The sequence below is a fragment of the Rhinoraja longicauda genome, chromosome 23 (genome assembly GCF_053455715.1).
Source record: "Rhinoraja longicauda isolate Sanriku21f chromosome 23, sRhiLon1.1, whole genome shotgun sequence".
Lineage (NCBI taxonomy): Eukaryota > Metazoa > Chordata > Chondrichthyes > Rajiformes > Arhynchobatidae > Rhinoraja > Rhinoraja longicauda.
In genome coordinates this window covers 37,334,883-37,347,606 of record NC_135975.1, presented here as the reverse complement: position 1 = coordinate 37,347,606, position 12,724 = coordinate 37,334,883, and the positions used below count along the sequence as shown (strand labels likewise).

Sequence of the window (12,724 nt, the reverse complement as noted above, 5' to 3'; positions counted from 1 at the left end):
ACTTGTAGCCGATGTCTGAGGTAAAGGCCTTCGACCCTCCGCTAGCAGCGATGAGCCCGCTGCTCCACCGCCGGCCCGTATGCTGCGGTCCTGGCTGAGTTTCCGGAGCTGCTCATTCAGCGTTTTGACGCTCCTTCTGCAAAGCACGGAGTTGTCCATTACATTTCCACCGAGGGCCCCCCCCCCATTTTCGCTCGGGCCGGAGGTTGCCGCCGGACAAACTGATGGTAGCGCGTGAAGAATTTCAGAAGATGGAACGAATGGGCATTGTCCGTCGTTCCGACAGCCCGTGGGCCTCTCCGTTGCATATGGTCTCCAAAGCATCTGGGGGGTGGAGACCATGTGGAGATTACCGGGGCCTTAACGCCGTCACCACTGCAGACCGCTACCCCATACCGCACATCCAGGACTTCTCGTCTGGGCTGGAAGGTGCTATGGTATTCTCCAAAATTGATTTGGTGCGGGGCTACCACCAGATTCCTGTGCATCCAGAAGACGTGCCAAAGACTGCCACGATCACTCCGTTCGGGTTGTTCGAATGGTTGCGTATGCCTTTCGGTTTGAAAAACGCGGCGCAGGCTTTCCAGAGGCTTATGGACCATGTTGGTCGGGAATTGTCTTTTGTTTTTATTTATTTGGATGATATCCTGGTCGCCAGTCGCTCGGAGCAAGAACATCTGGTCCATTTACGGACCGTGTTCCAGCGGCTTCAAAACCACGGGCCAATCATTCACCCCTCAAAGTGTCAATTTGGTCTCTCCTTTATTGATTTCCTAGGTCACCGGATCACCTCGGCCGGTGCCACCCCTTTTCCGGACAAAGTGGAAGCAGTTCGTGCCTTTCCGCGGCCCACCACGGTGAAGGGGTTGCAGGAGTTTGTAGGGATGGTGAATTTCTACCACAGGTTCGTGCCGGCAGCAGCACGGATCATGCGTCCGCTCTTCCAGTGTCTTGCGGGCAAACCTGTCGAGTTAGAGTGGTCCGCTGCAGCCGAGACGGCCTTTGAGGCAGCTAAAGTGGCTCTGGCAGATGCCACCATGCTCGTCCACCCGAGCTCCTCCGCCCCCACGGCCCTGACGGTCGATACGTTGGACGTGGCGGTGGGAGGGGTCTTGGAACAGCATGTTGATAGCAGTTGGCAGCCCTTGGCGTTTTTCAGCCGACAGCTTAATCCGGCTGAGCTGAAATATAGCGCCTTTGACCGGGAGCTTCTGGCTCTCTGTTTAGCTGTCCGCCACTTTAGGTATTTCCTAGAAGGCTGCCCATTCGTGGTCTTTACTGATCACAAACCGCCGATTTTTGCTTTTTCAAAAGTGTCGGACCCATGGTCAGCCCGCCAGCAGCGGCACCTGACTGCCATCTCCGAGTTTACTACCGAAGTCCGCCACGTCGCGGGTAAGCTTAATGCAATTGCTGATGCCCTGTCCAGGCCAGCCGTTTCCCCAATTTCAGCGGTGGAATGCGAGGTGGATTTCCAGGAGCTTGCGGAGGCACAGCGCCTGGCAGACACTGCCTCAGCATACCAGTCCACCACTTCGGGGTTGAAGTTGGCCCAGGTGGCTTGTGGGCCCTTGGGTACAAAAGTCTGGTGTGATGTTTCCCTTCCCCGCCCTAGGCCGGTGGTGCCGGCCGCCCTTCAGCGCCGGGTGTTTGATGCCATTCATGGGCTGGCGCACCCGTCCATTCGCTCCACCTCTGCCTTAGTAGCCGCTAGGTTTGTGTGGCATGGCCTGCGGAAGCAAGTAGCCGCTTGGGCCCGTTCCTGTGTTCCCTGCCAGACCTCTAAAGTTCACCAGCATGTCCAACCTCTGGTGCAGGAGTTTGCGGTCCCTGCAGTCCGATTTTTCCATATTCATGTTGATTTAGTTGGGCCTTTACCTTCCTCTAGGGGCTACACTCACCTACTCACGGTGGTTGACCGATTTACCCGTTGGCCGGAGGCCTTCCCGTTGTCCGACACCTCCGCCGCCTCTTGTGCCCGGGCCCTGGTCCTGCATTGGGTGGCCCGTTTCGGTGTTCCGTCCGTCATTATCACCGACCGGGGGTCCCAGTTCACCTCTATCCTTTGGGCTACGCTAGCGGAGCTGTACGGTTCCAGGTTGCAGCAGACCACGGCGTATCATCCACAGGCTAATGGGCTCGTGGAGAGGTTTCACAGGCAACTTAAGGCTGCCCTCAGTGCGCGGCTGGACGGCCCTGATTGGGTGGGTCAGCTGCCCTGGGTCCTTTTGGGCATCCGTACTGCTCCTAAGCAGGATCTCGGAACTTCGTCCGCGGAGCTGGTATATGGTTCGCCACTCAGAGTGCCCGGGGATTTCCTGCCGGAGCCCTCTGGTCAGCAGCCCTCGGTTCCGTCGGTTTTAGCATCACTCCGGGCGCGAGTGGGTTCCCTAGCTCTGGTTCCTACTTCACGTCACGGGTGTTCCATGGTGCATGAACCGCCTGCCTTGAAGGACTGTGAATTTGTGTTTCTGCGTAGGGATGCCCATCGTTCCCCGTTGCAGAGGGTCTATGATGCGTAAAGGAACGGTCACTTCCTTGATGCATGTTGCGTAAAGGAACGGTCACTTTCACCTTAGATGTTGGGGGCAGGAGTGAGCTCGTCTCTGTGTCCAGACTCAAACCTGCCCACTTGGATCAGGACCGCCCTGTCCTGGTCGGTCAACCCCCTCGACGGGGCCGTCCTCCTGCAATTCCCTCCGACCCGGGGGTTCCTGCTCTTGTGGTTCCTGCAGCCCCTCTCCTTACTCGTTCTGGTCCCTAAATCCGGCTCCCTGCTAGATTCCGTACCTCGGGTTCTGGGGGGGTCATGTAGCGACCATAGGGATTGGTCCTGAGAGTCGAACCCTCGGATTGGCCAGCAAGGTCACGTGGTGGTTTTGGCGCCCAAAACCAGTCAGTGGGAAGAGAACTTCGATGTGAATAGTTTGAGTTAATGGTCGTCTGCGATCTCGGTTGTTATCCTTTGTAATTGAATATTGCTGCCGCAATAAACTTCTTTAACAAAGTACAAGCCTTCAGATTCACCATAATCTCCCTGTTCCTGCTCTCACCAGCACGAGGAACTGGAAGCAAACCGGAGATAACCACCCTGGAGGTCCTGCTTTTCAGCATTTTTCCGAGCTCTCTAAAGTCACGTTGCAAAATATTCATCCCCTTTTATCCAACATCGTTTGTGCCAACATGCACCACCACTTCCATCTGTTCACCTTCGCCCTTGAGGATTTCCTGCACTCTGTCCATGATATCCTGGCACCAGGGAGGCAGCACACCATCCTCGAATTCCGCCTGTTGCTGCAGAAACCCCTGTCCGTACCTCTCACAATGGAGTCTCCTACTACCATGGCGTTCCTGACGTCGGCCTCTTTGGTTTTGGCTCAACAGCACTTTTTACTTCGCAAGCCAGTCTGCCGCTCAGTGTGGCAACGTCTTCTTCCCTGACAGCTTCCAAGTGGGTGAATCTGTTCTCAAGAGGTACAACACCCAGGGACCTTTGCATTGCATGTTTCCTTCCCTTTCTCACCGTCACCCACCTTCTCTCTTCCAGTACCTTCGGTGTAACAATCTCACTGTAGGACTTGTCGTGGAACGATTCAGTTTCTCGGACGAACCTGAGGTCGTCCACTTGCTTCTCCAGTTCCCCAACACGGTCCTTCAGGATCTGTACCTGGATACACTTCTCACACTTGTAGCAGCCAGAGGCACCAACAGTGTCCTTAACCTCCCACATCCTGCAAGCATCACACTGAATCAACCTGCATGACATTTTGTTCTTGCGTCTCGCCCTCTCCAGCGTTTGGTGTGGCGTCCTCCCTGAAGACTCACAGCCAAAGATTCGCACTTTACTCACTCCTGACCTTCCTTTCTCTGATGAGCTTGAAGGTATGTGCTTTGCCAGACCTCCACTCAAAGACTGCTAACCTGCTGTTTGCCCTCTTTTTAAACCTGCACTCAAGACTCACCAAGTCCAGCCAATGGCCATTCTCGCTGCTGCTTTGCCTGACCTGCACTCAAAGACCTCTCTCTCTCTCTTTCTTCCTTCTTCACTCATTCTCTCCTGCTTCTTCTTTTTCCCTTCTCCGCTCTGGCTGCAATGCCTGGGTTTATAAGGAGGTGCAAGTGGGTCAATCTGATGTTAGCTACTTAGACCCGGCTGTTACTCGTGATGCTGGGGTTTGGCCTCTCCTGGGCTGTCAGCCAGTGATGGGGATCAGAGCAGCATCTGAGAGTGGGGGTTGCTATCACATTCCCCTCCCTCCCCCCCCCCCCCCCCCCATATCTTTAGCGCCAATCCCAGGACATGAGAGAAAAAAAACGTCAGTGCACATTTACAACAACATTTGCCTAGTTAGTTAAACATCTTTAGTTTAGTTTAGTTTAGAGACACCACATGTGAACGGGCTCGTAGGCCCACCGAGTCCACGAGACCAGCGATCCCCCCCATACCTATGGTGGTGCAGCGGTAGAGTTACTGCCTCACAGCGCCAGAGACCCGGGTTCGATCCCGACTACAGGTGCTGTCTGTACGGAGTTTGTACGTTCTCCCCGTGACCTGCGTGGGTGTTCTCAGAGATCTTCAGTTTCCTCCCACGCTCCAAAGACATACAGGTTTGTAGGTTAACTGGCTTGGGTTTGTGTACGTGGTACAAGTGTAAATTTTCCCTCGTGTGTGTGTAGGCTTGTGTTGATGTGCAGGGATCACTGGTCAGTGCAGACCTAACATTATCCTACGCACACAAGGAACAATTTACAATTATACCAAGCCAATTAACCTACAAACCTGTATGTCTTTGGAGCATGGGAGGAAACCGGAGCACCCGGAAAAAACCCCACACTAGTCACAGGTAGAACGTATAAATACCGTACAGACAGCACCCGTAATCAGGATTGAACCTGAGTCTCTGGCGCTGTAAGGCAGCAACTCTACCGCTGCACCACCGTGCCTCTCTAAAAGCAAAAACGATTACATGGAGACCTGTGAAGATGCACCTGTGGGCGGCACGGTAGCGCAGCGGTAGAGTTGCTGCTTTACAGCGAATGCAGCGCCGGAGACTCAGGTTCGATCCTGACTACGGGTGCTGCACTGTAAGGAGTTTGTACGTTCTCCCCGTGACCTGCGTGGGTTTACTCCGAGATCTTCGGTTTCCTCCCACACTCCAAAGACGTACAGGTATGTAGGTTAATTGGCTGGGTAAATGTAAAAATTGTCCCTAGTGGGTGTAGGATAGTGTTAATGTATGGGGATCACTGGGCGGCACGGACTTGGAGGGCCGAAAAGGCCTGTTTCCGGCTGTATGTATATGATATGATATGATATGATGCAGAGTTCTACTGTACGCAGCCATGGTAGTGCACTTGCTCAGCGGTAGAAAGGTGGTGTCATTCAGTCTCAGTGATTTAATGTCCAGTTTTTCTTTTCAAGAGAAGTCCTTCTGAATGATGCTCCGGCTACAAGATGAGGGAAGGTGTACGGAGTGGCTCATCCAGAAGAAGGAGCCCAATCCATATCAACAAAAGTTTGGGAACAGTAGCAATCCTCCATTTAGATTTCTTCTCCATGGTGTGAGTAGCCAGTGTGGTCTTGCCACTGATGGCTGTACGGAAGAAGCTGTTCCTGAACTTGGGCATAACAGTGGTGTCAGGGTCAATGCTGGGTTGGGCAGTGCCCGCACCCACATTCAGAGTAGGATGAACTCAGGTGATATTTTATTTACAGTGGTCAGAAAGTCCAGGACCACATGGGGGCGCTGTCCCTCACCGTCGCGGTGCATTGGTGGGGTCGCTGGTAATCTTGGGCTTGTCCCAGCAGCTCAGTCCTGGTCTCAAAGGAGAAGGTGTGGTGATCTCAGACTTCTCCCTGCAGTTCACCCTCACCTTGAGAGGAGGCGCTGGCGGTCTCTGGATTATCCTGGTCATCTCAAGAGACAGTGTTTTATCACCATATGTCCCAGATTGAACAATGAAATTCTTACTTGCAGCAGCACAACAGAATATGTAAACACAGTACACTGTAAACAATAAATTATTTTTAGGTTGTAGTGTTTAATAGCCTGATGGATGTGGGCAGTGGGCAGGTTTCATAGACCTGCACCGGAAGGTAAACACTACCGCCCCCACGAGTTTCAGACAGATGAGGCTCGTCTGCCTGGGGAGGCAGTCCATCTAGGAGAGGGAAAACTCTGATCTAAAACCTCCACTGCCTTGTGGCCATATCCAGTCATGGAAAAGGCTCCAGGAGTAAACCTCAAGAAAATCCGGAGTCGGAGTCCCGAAGGCAGTTGGTCGTTGTCTACAACCTCGTTCTGGCAGCTCCTGCGACGGTGCTGGTGCCAAACTGTAACGGCTCTGCTGTTCCTTTGGATCAATCAGTGACGTGGAGAGGGGGACGTACTGCATGGGCAACAGCCTGTCCTTCATGTGACATTGCCCAGGCTTGCATCCGACCACACATCACTGCAACCTACACCTACAACCTGGAGAGGACACTCCAGCTTTGCCTGCGGTGTCGACACAACACGGGGAGCAACAGTTACCAGTTATAAGTCATCGCTAGATCGGTGTAAAGCGAGGTGCCAGGGGTTGCTCCCGACGGTGGGAGGGATTTTCAGATCTCACTGGACAGCTACCGCCTGCCTCAAGCTGGGCAGCCCCCAGCCAATAAGGTGCTGTCGTGCCATGGTCTGCTATCCTCACTGGGTGCACGGGGATTAGGAACCATCCGAACAGCACATTGCAACCATCGCACCTGCAAACAAAAGAACACATCAAAAGAGACCAGCTCTTAAACTGGGAACTTGGAATGTCCGGACAATGATGACCGTCCTCTCTGGAAACCCACAGGACATCAGCGATTCCAGGAAAACAGCTGTCATAAACAACGAGCTCAAGAGACTCAACGTAGACATAGCCACCCTTCAGGAAACAAGGCTGGCAGACTCGGGCACATTGAAGGAGAAGGACTACACGTTCTACTGGCAGGGGAAGGACTCTGACGAGCCCAGATAGCACGGAGTAGGCTTTGCAGTAAGGAACAGCCTGCTGAACATGGTGGAACGACTCCTGAGTCTCCGCCTCAACACCACCGCAGGCCCGGTCACCCTTGTCAGCGTGTATGCCCCGACACTGTCCTCCACATCAGACACAAAGGACCAGTTCTACGAGAACCTCGCTGTAGGGAAGAAGCTGTTCCTGAACCTGGCCGTTACAATTTTCAGGCTCCTGTACCTTTTTCCCAATGGCAGGGGTGTGTGGCCAGGATGGTGTGGGTCTCTGATACTGGCTGCCTTGTTGTGTTTCATCCTGGCGGTCTCAGGTTTACCCTGGCAGCTCAGCTTTGGACTTGAATCCCGACGGTCTCTGGATTATCCTGTCGGCTCAGTCTTTGCCTCTGTGTGTGGGCACAGCCCATCATTGTCCGTGTGCAGGAAGAGGCACTGGCTTCCATCGACTCAGTATTAGGAGGTGCAAGTGAACCTCTGACCAACCTGAAAGGACTGTTGAGGTCCCTGGACAGAGTCGAGGGAGGAGGTATAGGGACAGGTGTTACATCTTCTGCGGTTGCAGGGGAAGATACCTGGGGAGGGGGTGGTTTGCGTGGAGCAGGATGAGTTAACCAAGGAGTTGCGGAGGGAATGGTCTCAGTGGAAGGCGGAAAGGGATGGAGATGGGAAAATGTGACTAGTGTTAGGGTCCCGTTGGAGGTGGCAGAAATTTCAGAGGATTATGTGTTGTATGTGACGGCTGATGGGGTGGAAGGTAAGGACTAGGGGGACTCTGTCCCTGTTGTGATTAGGGGGAGGGGTCTCCCACAACTATCTCGATGACACTTTTTCCCACCCTGCTTCCTGTAAAGACTATCACCTACTCCCAATTCCTCTGTCTACTCAGCATCTGTGCCCAAGATGAGGTGTTCCATACCAAGAGATCCGAGATGCCCTCATTCTTTAGGGAAAGGGGGTTTACCTCTCCCATCATAGATGAGGCCCTCACTCGTGTCTCCTCAGTACCCGCCCCTAGTCTGTCCATCCCTCCCCCACCCAAGGAGGATGAGAGGAGATCTTAATAATAATAATAATAATAATATTCATTTATTGTCATTGCAATGAGTACAACAAAATTAAAAAATAGCCAATCCTGACGGTGCGTAAAAACATATATGCAATAAATGCAAAAACAAATAAATACAATTATATTAAGTACAAAAGATTTTTTAACAGTGTTGCCTATTGCAGAAGGTAGTGTTCAGTTCTCGTATGGCCCTGCCGTAAAAACTGTTCTTAAGTCTGTTTGTTCGGGATTTGATCAACCTGAAACGTCGACCAGAGGGCAGATGAACAAACAGACGGTGGCCGGGGTGGGATGGATCTTTTATTATTTTGCCTGCTCTACTGAAGCAGCGTAGGCTGAACAGGTGCTCCAGGGAGGGCAGTGAGCAGCCGATGATCTTCTGGGCCGTCGTGATGACCCTCTGAATGGCCTTCCTGTCCTTTTCTGAGCAGCTGGCATACCATGTGGTTATACAGTATGCCAGCACACTCTCGATGGAGCAGCGATAGAAGGACATCATGAGCTTCTCCTGCAGGTTGGTTTTCCTGAGGATCCTCAGGAAGGAGTCTCTGCTGTGCCTTCTTCACTGTGGTGATGGTGTTGGTAGACCAGGTAAGATCCTCTGCGATGTGCGTACCCAGGAACCTGAAAGCGGGTACCCTTTCCACACAGACCCCATTGATGTAGAGTGGGTCGTATTCTACACTGGTTTTCCTGAAGTCAATTATAAGTTCCTTTGTTTTGGAGGAGTTCAGGACAAGATTGTTCACTGAACACCATGCTGCCAGCCTTTGCATTTCATCCCTGTAGGCTGTCTCATCTCCTCCTGAGATGAGTCCAACCACAGTCGTGTCATCCGCGAACTTGATGATGGTGTTGGTGGGATGGGTGGGGGCGCAGTCGTGAGTGTAGAGGGAGTAAAGGATGGGGCTCAACACACAGCCCTGTGGTGAGCCGGTGCTCAGTGTAATGGTGGAGGAGAGGTGAGGGCCTATTTTGACGGTCTGGGGGCGGTTGGTCAGGAAGTCCTTGTTCCATTGGCAGATGGTTTGGGAAAATCCAAGGTCAGAAAGTTTGGTGACCAGTCTGCTCGGGATGACCGTGTTAAAGGCAGAGCTGAAGTCGAGGAAGAGCATCCTCACATAGCTCCCCTGGTGTTCAAGGTGGGTCAGTGCAGTGTGAAGAGCAGTGTCGATGGCATCCCCTGTAGACCTATTTGCTCTGTAGGCAAACTGGTATGGGTCGAAGGTGGGTGGGAGGCTGGCTTTGATGTGCTGCAGGACCAGTCTCTCGAAGCACTTTGTGAATGCTACCGGACGGTAGTCGTTAAGGCCGCTGATGACAGACTTTTTCGGCAGTGGGATGATTGTGGCGGACTTCAGGCAGGGAGGGATGGTGGATTTTAAAAGGGACAGGTTGAAGATTTTTGTGAAGACCTCAGATAATTGGTCTGCACATTCCCTCAGCACTCTGCCCGTCACACCATCGGGGCCTGCAGCTTTCCTGGGATTCACTGCTCTGAGCACGCGCTTAACATCATACTCCTGCACAGTGAAGGTGTTGCTGTCAGGTGCTGGAGAGGGTGTTATGTCTGCTACTGCAGCTTTCACCTCGAAACGAGCAAAGAAACAGTTAGGTTCCTCTGCCAGCGAGGCGTCGCCGTCGGCAGTCGTGCGGTTGCTGGTCTTGTAGTTGGTGATGTGCTGGATGCCTTGCAATACCCGCCGTGGGTCATTGTTGGTAAAGTGGTCCTCAATCTTCCTCTTGTAGGAGGCTTTGGCATCCTTGATGCCTCTCTTCAGGTTGGTTCTAGCAGCACTGTATAGAGCTCTATCACTAGACCTGAAGGCGGTGTTACGGTCCTTGAGGAGAGACCTGACATCCTTTGTCATCCAGGGCTTCTGATTGGGATACAACCGGATACGTTTGTCGACGGTGACATTGTCAACACAGTTTTGGATGTAGCAGAGTACAGTTGATGTATACTCCTCCAAGTCCTGATCCTCAAAAATATCCCAGTTGGTCCTTTCGAAGCAATCCTGCAGCTGCGAGGAAGCTCCTTCAGGCCATGTCTTAACAGTCTTTATGGTGACTGGAGCTTTCCTCCTGAGTGGGGTGTATGCTGGAGTTAAGAATATGGACAGGTGATCTGACTGCCCCAGGTGTGGTAGTGGTGCTGACCTGAAACCCTTCTTAATATTTGAATAAACCTTGTCTAGTGTGTTTTTCCCCCTGGTAACACATCTTATGTGTTGTTCAAGTTTCGGGAGAACTGACTTTAGGTCTGCATGATTGAAGTCCCCGGCTATGATGTGGGCTGCTTCTGGATATGTGCTCTGTTGTGAGTTTATTGCAACGAGCAGGTAGCCTAAAGCTGTGCTAGCATTAGCATTCGGTGGGATGTAGACTGCTGTTACTATAACCCCTGTAAATTCACGAGGAAGGTAAAAAGGCCTGCATTTAACTGTCAGGAACTCCAGATCAGGAGAACAATGGCTATCCATGATTTGGATGTTAGTGCACCAGTTGTTGTGCACGTAAATGCATAACCCCCCCCCCCCCCCCCCCTGCTCTTACCGGAGTCGATGTTTCTGTCCCAGCGAAACGCTGTACGCCCGGCTAGCTCAATGGCTCCGTCTGGGATAAGTGGATGAAGCCATGTCTCTGTTACTAAGAGAATGCAACAGTCCTCCACGAGTTTGTTTGCTGATATCTGTAGTTTTAATTCGTCCATTTTGTTGATGATGGATCTGGCGTTGGTGAGAAACATGCTAGGTAGCAGTGGTTTGTGTGGCTGTCTCTTTAGCTTGGCAAGTATACCGGACCGGCGTCCTCGCTTTTGCTTCCTGTTTCTGCGACGCCTGCGACGCCTGTTCGCGCCGACAACTATCCACGGAGAGCCCGGTGTCCTGGCTATCTCTTCCGGTATATTTCATGGGTGTAGCAATTCGCTCGTAAGGTCCCGATTGCACTGGAATCCTATGATCAGAAGATCCTTGCGGTTGTAAGTAGGATTTGCCTGATTTGCATGACTAAAATTGACTAACAGACATAACACAGATAACACACTTAAAAAGCACCGAAAGGGAGAGCGGTGAGCCGCTGCGTCCGTGCGCGCCGCCATCGAAACGTATAAGATTATTAAGGGGTTGGACACGCTAGAGGCAGGAAACATGTTCCCAATGTTGGGGGAGTCCAGAACAAGGGGCCACAATCTAAGAATAAGGGGTAGGCCATTTAGAACTGAGATGAGGAAAAACTTTTTCAGTGAGAGAGTTGTGAATCTGTGGAATTCTCTGCCGCAGAAGGCAGTGGAGGCCAATTCTCTGAATGCATTCAAGAGAGAGCTAGATAGAGCTCTTAAGGATAGTGGAGTCAGGGGGTATGGGGAGAGGCAGGAACGGGGTACTGATTGTGGATGATCAGCCATGATCATATTGAATGGCGGTGCTGGCTCGAAGGGCCTCCTCCTGCACCTATTGTCTATTGTCTCTTGTCTATAAGTCGCACCAGCTTCTCGTTTTCACCCAATAAACCACTTGTTTCCTTTATTATCGTTACTTTTTTGAATATCTTTTATTCATTGTTCTCTATCTTTCCACATCACCATCTAAATTTCTCATTTCCCTTCTCCCTAACCAGTCTGAAGAAGGGTCTCAACCCGAAACATCACCCATTCCTTCTCTCCACAGATGCTGCCTGACCCGCTGAGTTACTCCAGCGCAGCTGCGGCTTGCCTGCAGTCCGTTGTCTTTTGTGTTTTTTGTTGTTTTTGTCTTAATTGTAGTTTAAATATGAAGTAGTGTTTGCGGTTGTGTGTTATGTGGGGGGGGGGTGGGAACTGTAAAAGTCTCTTCCGAACGGAGACGCGACCTTTGTTTCTGTGTCGTGTCTCCGTTCCCGCTGCGGCCTACCACCGGCCATGCACCTGGAGCTGGCGGCCTCCGGCTGGGACCACCTGGGCTCTGGTTCACAGAGCCCGCGGCCCGGACTCACCACTTGCGGCGCTGGCTGCCTTCGGATGCTGCGGGAGCGGCTGCGATTCGTCTCCGGAGGCACCGGCGCAGGCTGCCTGGACGTCGGAAGCCCGCAGGCCCCTGGGTGGGGGCCAACATCGGGAGCTCCGGCAGCAGCAGAGGCAGCGTGTTCGCCCGCCCCGAATCGCGGGGCTTGGGTCGGCCTGCCGCGGACCTTTCACCATCCGGCGCGGTCTGAAATAGGCCACGGGATTTTCTCCGCCCGGCGGGGGCTTCAATGTCGGGAGTCCCGACCGCCCCGACGTGGCAACTCCAACAGCCTGACGGCAGGGAAGAGAAAGAGACATTCTGGCCTTCCATCACGGTGAGGAGGTGACTGGAGGAGACTCACTGTGATGGATGTTTCTTTTGTTTGGTGTTGGTTTATGATTGTATGTGTTATTGCATTTTTATTGATTATTCTTATTGGTCTTATTGTTGAACTGCGGGTAATTTTTCATTTCACTGCACATTTATGTGTATGTGACAAATATATGACTATTGACACTTTGTGTCCATGAGAGGGAAGTGTCCACTTGCGGCAGTGACATCATTCTTGTTGCTGGGTGACGCGCCTCAACCACGTGATGCACGCTTTTTCCCCCCACGTCACGCACGCCCCTCCCCATCCAAGTGACGTACGCTCCTCCCCCTCACGCACG

The 12,724-nt window shown here is 52.5% G+C and overlaps 1 protein-coding gene across 1 annotated transcript in view; it reads right to left on the bottom strand.

Annotated features, from left to right (window-relative positions):
• LOC144605047 (putative G-protein coupled receptor 139) overlaps positions 1-5,916 on the bottom strand; it is a 29,911-nt gene extending 23,995 nt beyond the window's left edge. Inside the window, exon 1 of the mRNA XM_078420089.1 lies at positions 5,759-5,916. Within this exon, the coding sequence (XP_078276215.1) occupies positions 5,759-5,916 (158 nt within the window). The remainder of the gene's footprint in view (positions 1-5,758) is intronic.
• Positions 5,917-12,724: the final 6,808 nt, after the last annotated feature.